Source organism: Prunus dulcis, chromosome 8 (assembly GCF_902201215.1).
Source record: "Prunus dulcis chromosome 8, ALMONDv2, whole genome shotgun sequence".
NCBI lineage: Eukaryota > Viridiplantae > Streptophyta > Magnoliopsida > Rosales > Rosaceae > Prunus > Prunus dulcis.
Window position 1 is genome coordinate 6,003,044 of NC_047657.1, and position 19,956 is coordinate 6,022,999.

The window sequence follows — 19,956 nt, forward strand, 5'->3', positions numbered from 1 at the left end:
AATCATCAATTTTTGGACGAACAATCAACGAAAAGGAGTTTTGTGAAAACCATTTGAAATCTCAGGGAGTGTTCGTTTAATTTTAGAAATCCTGGGGGGTTTTGAAGACACCACAAAACTCGAGGGTGTTAGTGTAAATAACTCCCATAAATCTCATCGTTAAAAGTTCGTAGTGTGGTTGCTGATTTTCTGACTCTTGTTTTGATTCCCAAAGTGTTGGTAAACACTAGAATGACCTTGAATGGGAGTGACTCATTCTTTCCACTTCCAAGTAAACATGCCATTATGGTGTTTTTTGTTTTTAGGTCAAAATTTGAGAGGGGGTGGGAAAGGTGTAATTAGGGTTCGAACTTGAAACCGCTACAAATGCTCTTACCACTGAGCTATGGACCCAATGTCAAACATGCCATAATAGTTATCAAACCAATCATGTGCAACTCCGCAATGTACACTATCTTGGATTTGTAGACTGATTCAAAAACTATCTTTAGAAAAGACAGGTAAAATTAAACCAGAACATGGGTAAGTTTTTGTTTTTGTTTTTTTAACTTTTTGGCCAGGTAGATAAAACTATCTTTAGAAAAGCAGAAATCAAATCACATTGCACAAACTAAACCAAAATATGAGTACCAAAGTAAAATCCAGCCAAATTACTCAACAAAGTCAATTCAGTGAAATCAATTATCAAATTGTATTGCCTAAAAAAAAATTATATATTGTACATGCTTGAATGACCCATTACAGAAACAACAAAACCGCAATATCCATTTGCTGTAAAATACATGGGACTATGATTTGGATATTCCTACTTGAGGTATTCCTACTTGCCTACAGAGGGATCAATGAATGAAAAAATGGGATGAATACAACAAAGCTAATGCAGCTTGCATGCAGAGTTAAGTTTCTTTCCTGAAGAGGCACTCAGCGTGGTGGTAAAAGCAACTACTGCAGTGCTTACTTCGCTCCTGAGAACTCTCTGAAAAAAAAGTTCGGCATCATTGTAGACTTCTTTCACCATGAGACAGTCGGCACAAACACAGTGAAAAGTGTGACCAAACGAGAGTTATATAAATGCAGGTTTCAGAATAGCCAATCTAGAAGAGATTCACTCTGTTGCCTTTTGCCGAATATTCTGCTTCTCGTCTGACCTGTGGCGAAACAACTTAGCTATGGCTCTCCTCTCACAATCCTGCAATATTGACGAACCCAGATAAAGACTGTTAGATCCAATCCATGCTCTTTTTCCTCTATTCTTCATAGAAAAATGATTGGCTTCTAAAGAGTCATTCTTCCTTACAAACTGAGGTGGCAAACGCAGTATTTGACTTGTAAATTGGGATTTACCCACCTCAGCTTGTAAGGAGAATACTCCTTAGTCTTTATCCATAAGGGATCCAAGCATCTTTATCCACTCATGCTGGTTGTTGTGGAGAGGTAAATCTTACAGTTAATCCAATTAAATTCAAATTATTCATGTATTTTACATTCATTTTGGCTATAAACAATAATCTGCAGAAATTTTCACCTTGAACATATTAAGCTGAAAAGGTTTTCCAGGATTCATCCTTCTTAACTTCTGGTATGTATATGCAAAACTTAGCTGATCACGAGGAGTAAACCGCTCAACCTCATTGAACCATAGACACGAAAACAAATTTGACATAGGAGTGTGTGCCCGGACAATAAAAGATCCTTCTGGTACATCTGCAGATGCAATAAGACAAATTATGTCATATACTGGTAAAGGAAAGTGCATTGCAGCCATAATATTTTAATGAAAATGTCTTTTGAACAAAATCATACTGCTGGGAAGAAGCTTGTTGGGATCCAAGGCGTTGAATCTTGTCAGGCCATCAGCCTGGTAGAATGCAAATTGTTGATCTATGATGGTATGGTTATACTTATTCAATCTCTTATTCTGTGCAACCTCTTCCCATACACAGTGTCGGTCGTAGTGATTCGAAATTGCATACTCATAACCTTTTCGCCACAAGAAGTATTCCAAAATGAGCAAGGGATCAAGTTGGAGGCGCAATTTGCTGTCCAACCAGATTGAATACCTGAAAATTTATGGAATAGTTTGAGACTAGAGCTAGTTTTCATAAGAAAAAAAATACAAACTCAGCAAAATAAACAGACAAATCCAACAAGCAACACGTACAAAAGCATAAGTCCCACTACAGTAATATGCTTGTTGTTAGATTTTGGTCTAGATCTTAGAGTTGAGTATTCGGGTTTTCAGTTAGTCCTTTATGACGGTTATCGTGTTAGGATAGTGGGACAAGGGGAAAATGTGTAGTGGTCACATCCATATCCCATTGCACTCAAAATACTCAAGACTTTTAAGACCTGAATTTAGAATATTTGAGTAACGATTCAAGTTTTCCATCTCTCTCTCTCTCTCACACACAAAACAAATTCTTTGTATAATGTTCTTTAAATCTTCAATTGCTAGCTTAATGTCACAATCCTTAGTGTTCTGTGTTCTTCAATACCTGTATTATTTTGGAAAGATTTATTAACTGAAATCTGAATTCCATAATTCTCATGGACACATGCATAATCTAATCTACACAATTAACATGTATAAATCCACAAGTTAGTGATGAGGACATCTTTGTCAAACCCATTAGGGTTTACAAACGAAAGAGATGGAAGAGGGAATTATTAATTAGTTTCCTAATTTATTTGTTAGTTCCTAGGTTCTCCAAGTTTTCCAGATTTCATTAGGATTTTTAGTTTTTCCAGATTTCAGTAGGATTTTTAAGTTTCCTATTTTATTTGAATTAGGATTTCTTTCCTAGAATAAGTTTAATTTTCCTTTTCACTCTACGGTTAGATTATTATAAATACCCCGTCTATGTAATTCATTATGGAGTTGAGTTGTTGATTGGAGACTACTTGGTGTGAAGCCAAACCCCTGGAGAGATTCCAGACCTATCCCTTTTGTTCTATTTTCTGTTTTTCATTGTTTTCGCTTCCGCTAAACTACCTAAATACTCAATTCACCCATATCCTACATCAAATTTGGTATCAGAGCCAGGTTTTCGTTTTCCTTGGGTTCGAAATTTTCAAATCTCTTTTTCTGCATGTTGTATGTCGAGTGTATGGCTCCAACCACAGTTTGTAAGACAAACATGCCAGCAATGGTCTATGAACGGATTGTTCATATGCTGGAAACTCTAACAAAGCAAGTGGCAGATTCCAAAGAACAATTTAGACTCATGGATCATCGTCTTGCAAAACTAGAAGTATCCAAGCACCCTTATGTGGATAAGTTTGACGTGATCAATATTTGTTCAAAGAAGGAGTCTCAAGAATGTCAATCCATTGATGTTTGGAAACAAGGAGAAAATTTTCAAGACAATACCACGGAGATTCAAGTAGAAGCTGCTGGTCAAGGTGAGTTTAAGGAAGAAGTGTGTAAGCCTGAACTTCTTGCTAGTGTTGTCGACATTAAGGTTGAATCTGGTGAGATTTTTCATCCTATGATGACACTAGTAAGTTGCCCATTGATTGAATCACTGTTCAGCAAAGGAGGGAAAGTGTAACTGATCAGTTAGCATTCCCACAACTCATTGATTTTATCAGATTCGGGAGGGAGGCAGAGGATGAGTCTATATGTTTGCACGCTGATTCCGACTTCCAGGAATGTTACTACAATTCTAACTCGCCGGAGTCGAGTTCTTCTCAGCCAGGGAGAATTGATGAGGACATCTTTGTCAAACCCATTAGGGTTTACAAACGAAAGAGATGGAAGAGGGAATTATTAATTAGTTTCCTAATTTATTTTTTAGTTCCTAGGTTCTCCAAGTTTTCCAGATTTCATTAGGATTTTTAGTTTTTCCAGATTTCGGCAGGATTTCTAAGTTTCCTATTTTATTTGGATTAGGATTTCTTTCCTAGAATAAGTTTAATTTTCCTTCTCACTCTAGGGTTAGATTATTATAAATACCCATCTATGTAATTCATTATGGAGTTGAGTTGTTGAGATATAAAGGAAAGTTTATTTTCCAGAGATTGGAGACTACTTGGTGCGAAGCCAAACCCCTGGAGAGATTCCAGACCTATCCCTTTTGTTCTATTTTCTGTTTTCCATTGTTTTCACTTCCGCTAAACTACCTAAATACTCAATTCACCCATATCCTACATCAGTTAGCATAGTAGTTAAAAGCTTTAAAGACCGCTACCAAGTATAATTAACTGCCTAGAAGATGACAATTCAGTACAGTTTACTAGTTACATTCTCACCTTGCAGAAGGAAAAAGCCGATGAGGCAAAAGTTTTGGTATTTTTCCCACTCTCCGCATATCAGTATATGGTAGGTTCTTCACCACCACAATCTTCCATAAACCAATAAAACCCATCCGATCTGGAATTTGCCCTTCTGAAGAAATGGTTTGCAAAGTAACTTCATCGACAAACATAACAAAGCAAACGTACTTCCTTGACAAACGAGACACCTGAAATTAAGAGAATTTCAATTGAGTCAATGTTCATTTTATCTGTTTTTTTTTTTTTTTGGTCTATGCCATTTATCACAACTTTATGTCTAAATGAAAGAATATTGACTAACGTTGAGGGGGGTTACCACAGTGGTTGTGGTTCTCCCCCTTCCACCCTGCTTGGCACCTAGGATCGAAACCCGAGGGTTTCTTTCCTCCCAATGTAACCACACAAAAAAAAAAAAATTATTCGATTAACAGACACAACAAACTCAAAGTGGCATTGGTATTGAAAATTTCCAATGGATAACTCAACTTAATATAGAGATGCTTTGAGAAATATTTAGAAACATGGATAGATTCACTTTCTTTCTAAAAAGATAGAAACTTTTATTAGCACAAACTCAAACTGTAAAGTGAGGGACAACAAGCCCATTTCTATTGTAACAAAACGAAACAAAAACAAAACAGAACAGCCGTATAGCTGCCTTCTAGTCTTAACAAATGGCAGAAAATTAGTGCATTAGAAACTTTGGCCCAAAGAGGTGACTGAAAAATCACTCTAACGTACAACTCTTCCACATCCGCCAATTTTTGTAATCATAGCAAAATCCCTAGCCCTCTCACATGGCACAGAACAACTTGCATCTTTGGAATGAGACAATGTAAGATATAGGTCTGAAATGTCTGATTCGTGACAGCATTAACAACCCAATTTCTATAGCAACCCCCATTAACTACTCTTTTATTTCTTCATTCTATTTGTCAAACTAACTGTTAGTTTTGAAGCTTTAGCTATGAACACGATGTTCACCAAATTTCAATCAGATCTGACAGCAACTACCCCCCATAAATTTGATCCAAACTCTTGGGTCAAAAAGTACGGGCAAAATGCTAATATCTTATGCAACATAGATGGATAGTTATGGGTATTGGATTGGCTTGAAAATTTATGAGCAAAATTAAAACTTTGAATCTAATGGTTGAATTGATTATAAACAAATCTTATGAGTTAAAGTTCCATCTATTGTATTTAATTTCATTTGTTACCAAGTTAACCGAGCCTAAAATGTCATGGTGCAAAACTTGTATTTACATGTGTGCCAATGGCTGTTAAAAGCTCAATGCTCAACAAAGACAATATGCCAATATGAAATTTATAGTTTCATTTCTACTTTTTTTTTTCCCTTGATAGAAAGATTATATGAAATTTAGATGGCCTAAAACAAACATCATTAAGAAAACAGTAGACAATTTCTTTTCCTCGGGAAAGGGATTCTCCTTACCGTTTTACCATAAGGCATCCTCAAGCGATCTGAATTTCCAAAGATGCAAGAGATAACAGCAATATGGCATCTGCTGATGTAATTTGTGTCATCTTCTGCCAAGTCAAATCCAGTGCTTGGGGATTCTTTAGGACCCTTAACAAAGCCACACTTTATTTTTTGATCATTTGCCAAAAAGGAATTTTCCCGTTCTTGCAGAGTCTGATGCCCTGCAAATCTAGGTTCCCAATGCTCTTCTCCTTCAGGCTTGTCCTCTGCTTGAGTATACTGCATGCTGAACCTTGCAAACTTTCGACTTTCTAAAGGCTCTATAAGCTGTGCAGTAGAGTTTAAAAACTTCATCTCACAAGAGGAACCTGAAGAATATCAATATGACAAGTCAAGAATACAACAACAACAAAAAGGAGCAACCCCTATTAAAGCACCTAGATTGAAGGACAACTTCCATCATGACGTTGCATTCAACTATACACATAGATCAATCCTTCAGAAACTGAGCCAGAACCAAGAAATCCAAAAACAACTAAAGTGGCTCTTCTAAACCACCATGGCCTTACTCACAGCATTTACTCTTAACGACAATTCCAAGATACATACAAATATCAATACAGAGCAGTACAGATTCATTAATAAAAAGCACAGTAGGTTTCTTTTCAAGTAAATGAAGTTTAAGTTTTTCAGTACTACGCTCATGATTTTTTTGGAATACCTACATCTTTTTTCATTTTTGTCTTTCTAACTAACGGAAATAAAACTAAGGAAATAAATATGGGTAGCAGATAAGTAGCCACTTTCTAAATAGTACCATTATACTGAAATGTATACAGTTACCTAGTTGCAACAAGAATGAACTGTTTTGTCTGTACTAAGTCGACTTATAGGATTTGCAATAAGAACTAACTCTTTTCTTTTGTCTGTACTGAATAGCACTTCTATGATTTGCATAAAGATTCTAATTTGTAATCAATGACATGCAGAAAGCAAGAGACCAAATGTCAAAATGAAGTCTAATCTAGAAGCAGAAGCCAAGTGTAATTCACTTATGCAAGCTGAATCAAATATCAATAATTTAGAAGATAAATATTAACTAGACGTGGTTCCTTCCACACACACACACACACAAATATGCAACAAGAAACAGATATGTCACCAGAATATTTCCGGCGCTTAGGTTTCCTTTTTGAAGTTGATCGTGACTTTTTTGAAGATTGACCAGAATGTATACTGACATGCCTGGGCTTTGTGTTAACTTCATCAAGATTTCGAGAGTGCTGAACAGGATCATCTTCAAATGAATTGGTGGAGACTTTCTCAACCTTGTTGGCAACATTTTGATCATTAGTTCCAACATCAGGAAGATCAATGGACTCTCCACTATCTTCATCATGTGATTTTTCTTCATCAAAATGGTCATTCTGATGTCCCATATCTTCATATTCATCCATGTGAGTTTCATGAAAATCAATCCCATCATCATACTCGTCATCAACATCAATTACCTCCTTTTGCTTATCCAAATCTTCATCCTTAGATTCTCGACTATTCTTTAGAGAGGCCTCATACTCAGCTTCATAAATTTTCAACTCATTGCGCCCAGCTTCATTGTACAATCCACCTTTCCTACTGGAACTTTTAGGAAAGTCATCATTCAAGGACTTCTTGTCACTGTTTTTAACTCTCACATGAACATCACCGTTATCAGTGGCTTCATCACTAACACCTGCACTACCATCCTCATTATAATCTCCATCCCTTCTCCTATCATCTTTATCCCAATACCTAGAATCTCGACCATGAACTACCGAACCCTTCCCAAACCTAAGGACTTTAGAAGTCTCCGTGCGTGTCACATTTGTGAGAAAGTCAGGATCATTCTTTATGTCATCTTCCTCAGCATGATAAGTATTTAGTTCTGCACCAACACAAGAAAGCAATCACTTGATGCTAAACTAGGATTCATATAATTCCAGTACGAGATGCTGCTGAATTAAGTATACCACTTTTTCTTCATAACAAAAAATTAAAATAAAAAAAAAGTTCCAACAACCATGGAAAAGAGAATCAAACAATTAAAATGTATCTGAAATGTTAATGGGAATGATCCTTTTCCTTTATCTTCTCAACAATCAAGCAAAGTCATTAAATAATCAAAATTCAAGTGAAACATAACAAGATCAAATGCACAGATCTTTCAACCTAGATAGGAAATAGGAAATCAACTAAAAAGCAAACTACAGTGTGATCCTTTTTCCTCTATTGTCTCACCAGCCAAATAAAGTCCGCCATTGACAAGTAACTAACTACTTTCTTTTCATTTCCTACATTTTCCCGGGAACCAAACAAACCAATATTAAACACACACACAAAAATGAAACTTGAAAAAGGAAAATACCTCTGCTGTTTCGGGAGAGGTAATAGAAGGCCAGAAGAGTAAAAACGAAGACTAGCGCGAGAACGAGGACGACGGCTCCAATAGAGATTCTAATTGGGCCCTTGTCGGATCGACCCGATCGGCGGGTCCGACCCGGTTTGTGCGGGGCGGTGCGGATCCCGACAGCGACGTGATCTGGTCCTCCACCTCCTACTCCGCCGTTTGAATGGTGGACATCGTGGCCACGTAACCCCAACCTCTCCATCCCTGGCTGCCTGTGCTGAGCCATTCTTGCATTGTAATCTTGAATTTAACTCCTCCTCTCTCTCTCACTCTAGTCTCTAGAGTCCAGACCAGAGAGTCCTAGGATTTTTTATTTTTCTGCGTTTTTCTTTCCTTTTCTTCCCTTTTTTATTATTTGTTTTTGTGGTTTTCTGTGAATATTTAAAAGAATAAAATAAAATAAAAATAAAAAACCAAAATAATTGGAGTTGTGTTTTGGGAGGGAGTGGGAAGGGAGGAGGGACGATGATGACTCAAATTAAGATCTTGTTAATTTGATCTGTTAGTGCCAAAATTGCACATGAGATCTGTTAGTTTCTCTAAAATAATGTAATTTGCTTCTTTTTTTTTTAGAATAGGATTTCATTCATAAGCCAAAAAAGTATACAAAGATCGGAACAAATACAGTAGCCTAGTTAAAATCTTCCTAGGAAAATTACATGAGACAAACCTTAGGTAGGAAAGAATATTACACATGTCATGAACTAACAAGAGAGTTCGACGCACGCTACTTTGGACTACTACAAAGAACTTGTAACAGACGAAAATAAAGCACAATTCAAAGCCCCGCAAAGAACAACCCACTACAACGTAATACTGTCAAAGAAAAATTCCTATGCACGCATAGTTCGATGTACAAAACAATGTGTCGTGAGCGTCAAAATATAGCCAGTAGAAGTGCCAATACCAACTCCATGAGTCTACAAAGAACCCAAAAGAAGACAGACAAAACAAAGCACAACTCCAAGCCCCGCAAAGAACAATTCGCCACAACGTAATATTGTCAAAGAAAAACTTCTATGCACGCATAGTTCGATGCACAAAGCAACTTGTGGTGAGCGTCCGAACATAGCCAGCATAAGTACCAATACCAACTCCATGAGTCTTAATCTAGACTCCTACCCGACAGGGCATGGGGGATCAAGATTGGTCTCTTAGCGTGACGAACTTCCAACAAAATAGCATCATAATAGGAACGTTTATCGGATGCGAAGCCCACAAACGTTCCAGTGAACACATTAGAGAGAATTGGGAGACTCCTCAAGGTTAACCTTCATCTTTTTTTCAACAAATTTGGCGAAATATAGCTAAACAATAGTAAAGGCTCTATCACCACTCAGATCCCAGATCCCCACCACAAAAGAACTCAGAGAGATGGGAATAAAGACTGCAACCAACAACCCTATCCACCGAAAATCGCGCCCAACACCGAGGATCCTAGAACACACTAGATCCATTCGATCCAAGAACTTCTAAAAGCTAACCACCAATAAACTCCCAACTAGCACCACCAACACCTCACGAAAATCCCTATCACAACCCTCACCACCAAGTCAACATGAAGGCTACAGATCCACACAACCACGCAAGAGTCGAGAACTGCACACCAACGCAAAAAACCAGACCAGACCACCAGCGAAGCACTAACCTTAAGAACACCACGACAGAACCACCATGTCAAACATACCCCGCTGAAAACATGCGAATCAGCAAAACATGAGCTCTAGGACACGACGACAGAACCACCATGCCAAATAGTCTCTGCCGTAAACCAACGAGTAAGGCGATGAGCTACCCACCACAATCCTAAGCGGCCACAGAGATAAACGATTGCCCAAGACCACACCGACAAAAGAGAAAAGTGAGACAGTGGAGGACGAGGAAGCATTGGGAGAAGAAGTTTGACGACGACGGCGGCCAGAGGGCATAACCTATATCCAAACTCTAACCCTAACACTTGTCTCTTCTAGCGAGCGAGAGAGAATGCAAACCCTTACTTTGAGTTTTTCAATTTAATTTGATTTGCTACTTATTAAACAAAAAGGATTATATAGGAATTTCAGTGGGACAAATTAAAGTTATTTAGATATTGAATTGGGATACTGATCGTAATTCAGATACGAATAGTGTAGAAAACTTTTTTTAAAGTAATATTCCTTGAATTGTTACACATTTTTTTCCCACACTCTAAAGATTTTAGGGTTATTAGGAGCAATAGTCCCATAACTATAGCCTGATTTGTAGTTCCCTCTATTTTGATGTCATGTTGGGGTGCACTGAGTAATTGTAGGAGTTGGGGACCTGGGGTGGGAGGAGCTAGGGTGGGTCAGGAAAGATGGTCCCTGTGGTGGTTGGTATGGTGGTGAGAAGAGTTAAAGAAACAAGCATGAGTTAAAAGCCAAGCAATTTCTATTTTTGACCCTCAAATTGGCAGAAGAAGCTAAGCATAATTGACGGTAGGACCTCTATTGCTAATGAAAATGGAGTTGAAGGACCAAAGTGTAAAACATGTTATAATTCAGGGACTATTACTCCTAATAACTCAAGATTTTAAAATTTCAAAATGTTTCATGACTGTTTGTAATCTTGTTTTATTAAATGAAGCTCCATTTACAATTATAAAAACATTAAAAGTAAAATTATAAAAACATTAAAAGTACTCCTTTTTCATTTTAATTTAAAAAAAAATGTATTTGCAAACATGGGTTTAGTCATGTTGAGCAATTGTAATAACCCAAAACAAAATATCTAAAAAGAAAGAAAATATCTAAAAAAGTAAGGAAAATATCTTTTAGCAAAAAGACAATTTTACCCTCGCATTATTTAATAAGGAAAAAGTTGACTTTTTGATCGGGAAAGAATTTGGTAATTCCGATTACGCCGTTGCGTAGAGCACGGCGAAACGAGTCCGTAGACACGGAGTAGACCCGAATCGGAGTTGTAACGAAGGAGTTATGGTCAAAAGAGTCTCAGTGGCAGAACCGTAAATATTTCAAAGTTCAGTTTTATAAACCCAGCTTTCTTCTCTCTCGAACCATCTCGACCAGCCAACTTCAGACAGCGATTTCTCCCAACTCAGGCCACCGTTTCAGGCAATACCGGTCCCAAACGAACCACCTCACTTCCCTCTATCAGCCCTGCCCCTCCTCAGCCTCCATCCGCTACTGTAGTAGCCGGAAACTGCCACGAAACAGGCTGGTTCCAACAGTTTTTTTGAAATTTTTGGGAGCTCGTTCTCTCACTTCCGACCACCAAATCAATCGAGTAAGGCACCAGGAGCCCGACAGGATTGCAAAAGAGACCTTCGAAGGGTCGAAGTAGCTCGGACCATCTGTGAGTGGACTTTCATTTATGAATTATTTTATATAAATGAGTTATATAGAGGTTTTCCATAAATAAGATTTTATAAGTGATTTTATATTAATTTTATATAAAAGAGTTTTTATAAACGAGTTTATTTGACTAAATTCCTTATTTGATCTTGAGTAAGCTTTATTGTGTTTCCGAGCATGATTAATATAGAAATAGTTCTATAAGTTGTGTGCTACTTACTTTTACATGCTTAAGAGTTATAGAAAACAGATTTTGAGGCTTATGACAGAAGAAATAGCAGCACAACTTGAGATTTCAGTTATTATTCAGATTTTTTCTAAGGAATTTATTTTAAAACCACCTCGTACCCATTTATTTTTGGTGATTACCCAGAGTTGGACCGATGTCTACGGACATCCAGTCCGATTTCAGTTTATGTCAGTGCACTTGACTTTGCCTCACGAGTTTCGGGGACGCTCGGACCGTGAGTGCCAGGATTTGCGGCTCGGCAGACTTGGTGTCCCGAGACCTGCCAGGATTGCGGCTCGGCTAACTCTGTGTCCCCGAGACCTGCCAGGATTGCGGATCAGGCTGACTACGGTCCCCTGCATCCTGCCAGAGCGACTCGAGCTGACTTAGTGTCATCGAGGAATCTGCCGGCGGGACAGGCTGATCATAATCCCCTGATTTCGCCAGTTTGCGGCTCGGGTAGACTGCGTGGCGCCCGAGACCTGCCAGGGGAATTGACGGATATGACAGGGGTACAAATAGGTGGTATTTTCAAAGGATTTTGAGTTTTCTTTATTTAATTATGATTTTCAGTTATTTTATATCAGCTTCTCTGATTTTTCAGGCATTGATACCTATATATATATATATATATTTGTTCAGTTTTGCAAGGTTTGAGTACAAAGCTTTTATACAAGTTTGATTTCAATGTTTTATGCAAGCTTTGACTTCAGTACTGTTGTGCGAAACTTTCGAGCTTGAATATGATTTATATATAGAATGCCTTGAGTTTAGTATGCTTTAAATGGAGAGTACGTATTCAGTTTTATTTAACTATTTTTACAATGGGGGTTATTATGGTTATACAGTTGTTTCTAAGAACCTTATTTTTGTCCACTCACATTTATCAACCTGTTTTTCGCCCCCAGGCCATAGAAGTACGCAGGATCCACCACCGGGCCATTCATAGCTTCCGCGCCATCAAGTAAGGTAGAGTTTGTAGAAAATCCTTGAAAACTTGAAAACTTTAGATTATGCTATGATATCTAGTATTAGTGGAAAAACGAAGTTGAGATCTGTTGCTTGAGACATTCTGGCAGTTGGTGTGGATTTATTTGAGTATTGACAGGTGGAAACTATTGGGTTGGGTCAAATTACAGGGGAGACTCTGCCGACTTTTCGGCAGGAGTCCAGAGAACATTTTCATAGTAACTGTAGCAGGAAGGGTTAAACGGTCATTTGTGCCCGACAGTTGCCAGATGTCGGACACGCACAGGGCTTGGTTCGAATTCCAAAGTGGAATTAGGATCGGGTCCTGTCAAATGTGCTCCCCACTCATCACCTGAAATGTGTGTACTCATTTTAAGTTACTCCTATGCACACTTAACCTTTCAGACAATTAGAACGGTCTTAAAAGATCCGAAACTGTACTAAGCGATAAACCGTCACAGAGAAAAAACCATGTTCCGCTAGTTTGGTCCGAAACGGACAGTCGGATTAGCCAAAATCGCGTTATCGCTTAAAATCCAAACCCTGGCCCCAGGGTTCGCGATTTCGGAGTATCTGGGACTCCGATTCACAATCCGTCGAATCCTACACGATCCTGAAATCATGTAGAATGACATATCCAAAATTGAGTGCGATCCAACGACTCGACGACACTGCACCCAAGGATCGCGCAATATAGAAAATCCGTTCGGGGCTCAAACGGACTCCAAATCGAGATCTGCAAAATCCTACGCGCTCGTGACAACACGAGGATTGCAAAACTACATAGAGTCACTTCAGTACCCTCACCCACGTGCCGCCACACGCGCGGGCAGTTTGGGTGTCCAAAGCGATACCGGGTTGTCGGAAAAACTCGGAACCAAGACTCCAAACTCCTATCCTAGGTAAAACACCCCATTTGGAGTCACTTCTGTTCTTGGACATACCCCAAAAAGTTGCCGGAAATCACGGCGGTCGAAGTTCGGCCAATTTTCAAATTAAAAATCGAGTGATCTAGAGGTAAAATCGATCAAAACCCAGCCAACCATCAGTTAGAGCATGAAAAATAGCTAAGAAACCATACCTTACTCGAACGATTTGGTTGAGAAACGAAGGAGATCGAAGAGCTTGAAGTTTCGACTGAAAACCGACGGTTTTCTCCAGTTTCCGGCGAGCTCCGGCCGAGGCAAGGGCGGTGGCGGGTCGTGGCGTGACGGCGAGGGTGTGACGGTTCCATTGGTACCCACGCTGGAGATCAAGCCGGCCTGTGGTGGCCGGGGTGGCGACGAGAAGAGACGGAGGTTGCGGGGAGTCGCGCGGGAGGAGAGAGAGAGAGAGGAGAGAGAAATCTGAGAGAGGAGAGAGAGAAAGGGATAAAAATCTGACTTTTTGTCCAAATTACCGTTTTGCCCTTCGCGATATTTTGATCGTATTTTCTTCGATACAACTCCGATTTGGGTCTACTCCATGTATATGGACTCGTTTCGCCGTGCTCTATGCAACGTAGTAAGCGAAATTGCCAAATTCCTTCTTGATCAAAAAGTTAACTTTTTCCCTATTAAATAATGCGAGGGCAAAATCGTCTTTTTGGTAGAATAAATTAATCATACTTTTTAGATATTTTGTTTTGGGTTATCACACTCACTCTCTCCCGCGACTTCTCCGCCCCTCCTCCTTCTTCAGCTTGTAACTCCGGCCACCGACCACGGCTGTGGACGGGGTCGGTACCAAAACGACTGGGACGATGTCCTCTTCGTATCCCAGCCACCTCCTGCCGCCAGCATCTGGAGATGAAGCGGCCAACGTCGTCCAAACTTCAAAGCCGCCGATCTCCCTCCTCCGGCCACCAATTTTGTCTACCCAGGTATGGATTTTGAACCTCTCGAGTTGTTCTAGCTGCCTGTTGGGTAGGAATAGATCGATTCTCAGTGTAGCTATTGGATTTTTGAGCTTGAAGTTTCAGCCAATTTTTGGCCTCTTTGATCGGACACTTCCGGTCAGTTTTTGGGGTAGGTCCAAGAACAAAAATGGCTCCAAATATGGTGTTTTACCTAGGGTAGGAGTTTGGAGCCGTGGTTTGAAGTTTTTCCGGCGAGGTGTAATCCCTTTGGACACCCATCACTGCCAGCGCGTGCTGCGGCGCATGGATGAGGGTAGTGCAGTGGCACTATGTCTTGTTGCGATCCTCAGGTTGTCACGAGCGCGTAGGATTTTGCGGATCTCAATTTGGATCCCGTTTGAGCCCCGAACGGATTTTCCATATTATGCGACTTCCGGGTTCAGTACTGTTGAACTGTTGGATCGCGCTCAATTTCAGATATGTTGTTCCAGATAATTTCAGAATCGTGTAGGATTCGACGGATTGTGAATCGGAGTCCCGGATACTCCGAAATCGCGAACCATGGAGTTAGGGTTTAGAAATTTTACGATTACACGATCGTGGTCAATCCGATCGTCAGTTTCAGACCAAACTTGCAGGACATGGTTCCTTAAATTTTGAGGAACTTAAAAGAACTTTCAGGTTGGTAATTGGAGGTCGTGGACCCCACGGGGTTCCATATCGACCAATATGGAAGTTTATCGCTTAATGAAGTTTCGGGTCTTTTCAGACAGTTCTAAATATTTGAAATGCTTAAGTGGGCAGAAGAAAGATTTTAAAGTTAGTGCACGCACTTCTAGAAGTCGGGGGTCAGAGTTTTACTTAACAACTTATACCGAGTAGTTTTATTAATCAAATATTTCTGATGGTTTACTCAGGCCCCAGGGACCAGATAGACCCGCAGGAGGGACCCTCAGAAGGTCTAGTTAGCTCGGACCAGGAGTGAGTGGACTTTCTTTCATAAATAATTTTATATAAATGAGTTTATATAAATGAATTTCATGATTTGATATTGAATAAGTTTATTAATTGTGTCCTAGCATGATTGTGAAGTGAAATAGCTTTATTTTGCGCTGCTTAGTTGAATATGCTAAAGAGTTACATAAAGTAGAGTTTGAGACTTATATCAAATAAAATAGCAGCACAGCTTCATATTTAACAAAATTCAGTTATTTATCAGACTTTTAAAAAAAAAAATTTATTTTAAACCACCATGAGTACCCAGCTACAGTTATTACCCTCAGTTATGCCGATGTCTACAGACATCCAGTTTACCCTCAGTTTTGTCAGTGCACTTGACATTTGTCTCACGAGTTTCGAGGACGCTGGGACCGTGAGTGCCAGGATTTGCGGCTCGGATTGACTGTGTCTCGCGTAGACCTGCCAGGATTTGCCGCTCGGATTGACTGTGTGTCGCCGAGACCTGCCAGGATTTGCGGCTCGGATTGACTTGGTGTCACCGAGACCTGCAAGGATTGAGGATCAGGCTGACTACGGTCCCCTGAATCCTGCCAGTTGCAGCTCGAGTTGACTTTGTGTCACCGAGACCTGCCAGCGGATCAGGCTGACTGCGGTCCCCTGAATCCTGCCAGTTTGTGGCTCGGATAGACTGTGTGTCGTCGAGACCTGCCAGGGGAATTGACGGAATTACAGGGGTACATCCGAGTGGTAGTTTTAATTGATTGTAGTGCTTTTATGCAAGGTTTGAGTACATTGCTTTTATGCAAGTTTAATTACGGTGTTTTTATGCAAGTTTAGATTTCAGTGCTTTTATGCGAAATTTATCGAGCTTGAATATGATTTACATATAAGTATATAAATCTGTGAATGCCTTGAATTTAGTATGCTTCAACTGCAGAGTACATATTCAGTTTTACTTAACTATTTTTACAATGGGGGTTAGTATATTCTTAGGATATTTTATGAACCTTTATTTTTGTCCACTCACATTTTCAAATGTTTTGCGCCCCTAGGCTGTAGCGTGCACAGGAAATCCACCACCGGGCCATCTTGCCTTCCGCGCCTTCTCGTTACAAAAGTGTTGGTTTGTAAAAAGATTCACTTCTCTGTAAACTATTAGAATTGCTCTGATATATTGCCCTAGAGTGAGAATGGAACTATTGACATGTATATTGAAGTGCTGGCAGTTGGTTGTGTGGATATTTCTGCTCGTTTTGACAGGTGTAATTTTGGGATTGAGCAAATTATAGGGGAGACTCTGCCGAATTTTCCGTAGGAGTCAAGGTTAAAATTTCAGTTAGAAGGGCAATTAGGTCAATTGTGCCCGACATTTGCCAAGTGTTGGACACGCGCAGGGTTCGACTCGAATTCCAAAGCAGAATTTGGTTCGGGTCCTGTCACGAAACATCACCAAACACAATATAACTTAGTCAGATTATTTATCCGGAACAGCACCAAACGCTTTATAATATTATGGATAAATAGTCAGTACTCTCTGGAACAGATTAATATAATCTGACGAAAATTAGTCAGTACAGTCCGACGTACCAAACGAGCCCTAAAGTAATTGACTCTCTCTTGGATAGAATTTGCACAGCAGCCCACTTAGATGAATTGTTGAATTGATGCCATCTGTTGGATTCCCAACCTCAACATGAATGGACGCCAGCTATTGTAGATCTCATAGCAACTTCCTTCATCTCAACCGTCTCTCTTTGCTTCTATCAAAATTGAAACCAGCATCTCATTCTTTTATTTTTATTATTATTATTTTTCGCAATAGACCTCTGTCTCATACCTCTGCCAGCACCGTCACTAGCGTCCTCCTGCATCCACAATGGCCCACGATCTCGCAGCACCAGTGCCTTCAGTCCTCGCAGCAGATCTTTCAGCCTTGAATCCTTGTGTATGCGTATGTGTATCCTTGTGTATCTTTCAGCCATGGTGGAAGTAGCAGGAATCATGTATGTGTATCCATGTGCAGACAAGCCCAAAACTTGCAAATCTAAGCAGATCGACACCAATCTTGCAATTCTCTCCATCAGCAAACGTATCGTGCAGTTGCCCAGTAATGTTTTAGTGCTTGACTAGCAGATCTGATACCCATGTGAGGGTACGGTTGTTTTTGGTCCTGGTCTGTGTAGATGTGTGATATGTATAGATATGTGTTCTTTGTCCCTACGAGTACTCATATTGATGTGCACTGTATAGGAAAGATGCTGATCTTGGAGAGGGCATGGAATCACATGGGAGTGCAAAAGGTGGATCCGTGCTTCATGAGAGTATAATTTCAAATTCCTGCAAATTTTGTGGTTGTGGATCCGGTAGTAAGAGCTGCACTCAATGTTGTGGTGTAGGGCTCTGTGTTTTAACTGCTCAAAATTATGTGTCTGCGCTAGATCTACACAATTACACCCAAACTTGCATCTTTGAGTGAGCTCATGTTAATTGCCTTAACTTCCAGCGCAGTGTAGATGTGGTGATGTTAATGTAGACTTGCTGTTGGGTGCACGATTCCAGTTGCTGCTGGGTGCATGATTCTAGCATAGGATTGCTACTGGGTGCATGATTCTAGTATAGGATTTTTTGCTTTTGATGCTTGCTGCTTATTGTTGTGTCCTGTATTGAATCAAATATGTGTTAGGAGTAGAAAGAAAATAAAAACAACAACAAAAATTGCCTTTTTCTTTTTCTTTTTTTTAAAAATTTTGAAAATAAAAGAAGTAAAGAGTTTAGAAAAATTGGGCTGCCTCCCAATAAGCGCTTTATTTTAAGTCTGTAGCTAGACTTTGCAGAAGTTTGGTAGTCAAATTACTGGTTCCTTCAGAGTCAAAGACTCGTTTGCAGTGTCAAAGGGTGTCTCCATGTAGGGTTTCAGCCTGTGACTACTCACCTTGAATGCGTTTTCCTTAGCCTCATTAGTTATTTCAACTGTCCTATGAGGAAAAACTTGAGTCACCAGGTAGGGTCTAGTCCAGCGAGAATTTGATTTCCCTAGAAACAACTTAAGCCTTGAACTGAATAACATAACCTTTTGCCCTGGTTGAAATTCCTTCCATAAAATTTGACTGTCATGAAATGCTTTAGTTCGTTCCTTATAGATCCGATAACTGTCATAAAAACTGTCTTGAACCATACTGCTTACCACGTCAATGCGCATACATTCTTGCTGTTCAGCAGGACGTTTCGCTGCCTCAAACAAATTAGACACCACAGATTGGTCCTGAACCTGTAAAGTCAATGTTCCGGCCTCCACATCAATTAAAGTCCTAGCCGTTGCCATAAACGGCCTCCCCAAAATAATAGGTGTTTGAAGGTCCATGTCTAAAACCACAAAATTTGCCAGTAGATAATGATTATCAACCTTAATAATTAGATCTTCAATAACACCTCTTGGATAAGTGATTGACCAGTCAGACATTGAAGCATAATTGATATAGGCTTTAAATCTCCTTGCCCCAATCGCTGGAAAACAGAAAAAGGCATCAAATTAATACTTGCACCCAAATCTATTAAAGCACTTTTAAAATTAGAATTTCGAATAGTACAAGAAACATTAAAACTTCTTGGATCTTTTTGCTTAGGTGGCAGTTTGTGTAGCAAAATTGCGTTGCATTGTTATGTCAAAATGACTTTGTCCAAATATGCAAGCTTCTTTTTGCTACTGTAAACTTCTTTAAAAAATTTGGCATATGATGAAATTTTCTTGATTGCATCTAGCAATGGAATGTTGATTTGAACCTTGGATAATGTCTGCATAAAGTCCTTGAGTTGCTGATCCCCCGCTTTAAGAATTACACGTCTAGGATAGGGTAATGGAGGGTCATAAACACGCTGTAAAATCTGTTTTGGGATAGATTCGGGATTTGCCAGATTATGTTTTTATGCAGATTTGGCAGGTTCTGCTACTGCAAAATTTTCTGCATTATCCTCCACTACTAGCTACTCCTTTTTAATGCTATTTTCACGATTTTCATAGCTTTTTCCACATCGTAAAGTCCGAATGACATTGCAATCTTCACGTCCTCTTGGATTATGCACTGTTTGACAAGGAAATTTGCTATTTTCTCTGTCTGAAATATGTGCAGCTAGCTGTCCAAATTGTTGCTCCAAACTTTTAATTGATGTTTCAACATTTTGAAATCTTTGATTGTTGCCCTCGATGAATGATTGAGTTGTTGCTGCCAGTTTAGCAAGTTGATCATCCAAAGATAGTTTGGATGGAGCAAATGGTATTTGTGCATGTTGGAATGGTTTTGCATTATTCTGATTGTCACTCCATTTGAAATTAGTGTGATCCCCCCATCCTGGATTGTAATAAGTGGCATATGCATCATTCCTAGGCCTTTGATAGTTGTTCATCATATTAACACGTTGCTCAACAAGCTCTGGGTAGGATTCTTTATGCGGGCAGCCCGTTATGTC

General features: G+C 39.5%; 1 protein-coding gene across 1 annotated transcript; it reads right to left on the reverse strand.

Moving 5' to 3' along the window:
- Window positions 1-665: 665 nt before the first annotated feature.
- Window positions 666-8,493, reverse strand: LOC117638198. Its single transcript, XM_034373328.1, has 7 exons — window positions 8,124-8,493; window positions 6,882-7,643; window positions 5,732-6,087; window positions 4,252-4,463; window positions 1,804-2,060; window positions 1,526-1,704; window positions 666-1,189 (listed from the first exon to the last, which is right to left on the reverse strand). The coding sequence occupies exons 1-7, from the start codon at window positions 8,389-8,391 to the stop codon at window positions 1,106-1,108; spliced, it is 2,118 nt and encodes a 705-aa protein (XP_034229219.1). The 5' UTR covers window positions 8,392-8,493; the 3' UTR covers window positions 666-1,105.
- Window positions 8,494-19,956: the final 11,463 nt, after the last annotated feature.

Coding starts and splice junctions, on each gene's coding strand:
- LOC117638198 (XM_034373328.1), bottom strand. CDS start 8,391: ATGGCTCAGCACAGGCAGCCAGGGATGGAGAGGTTGGGGTTACGTGGC. Junction 4,464..5,731: donor GGATGCCTTATGGTAAAACG/GTAAGGAGAATC, acceptor TCTTAATTTCAG/GTGTCTCGTTTGTCAAGGAA. Junction 1,190..1,525: donor TTCAGCTTAATATGTTCAAG/GTGAAAATTTCT, acceptor TCAATATTGCAG/GATTGTGAGAGGAGAGCCAT.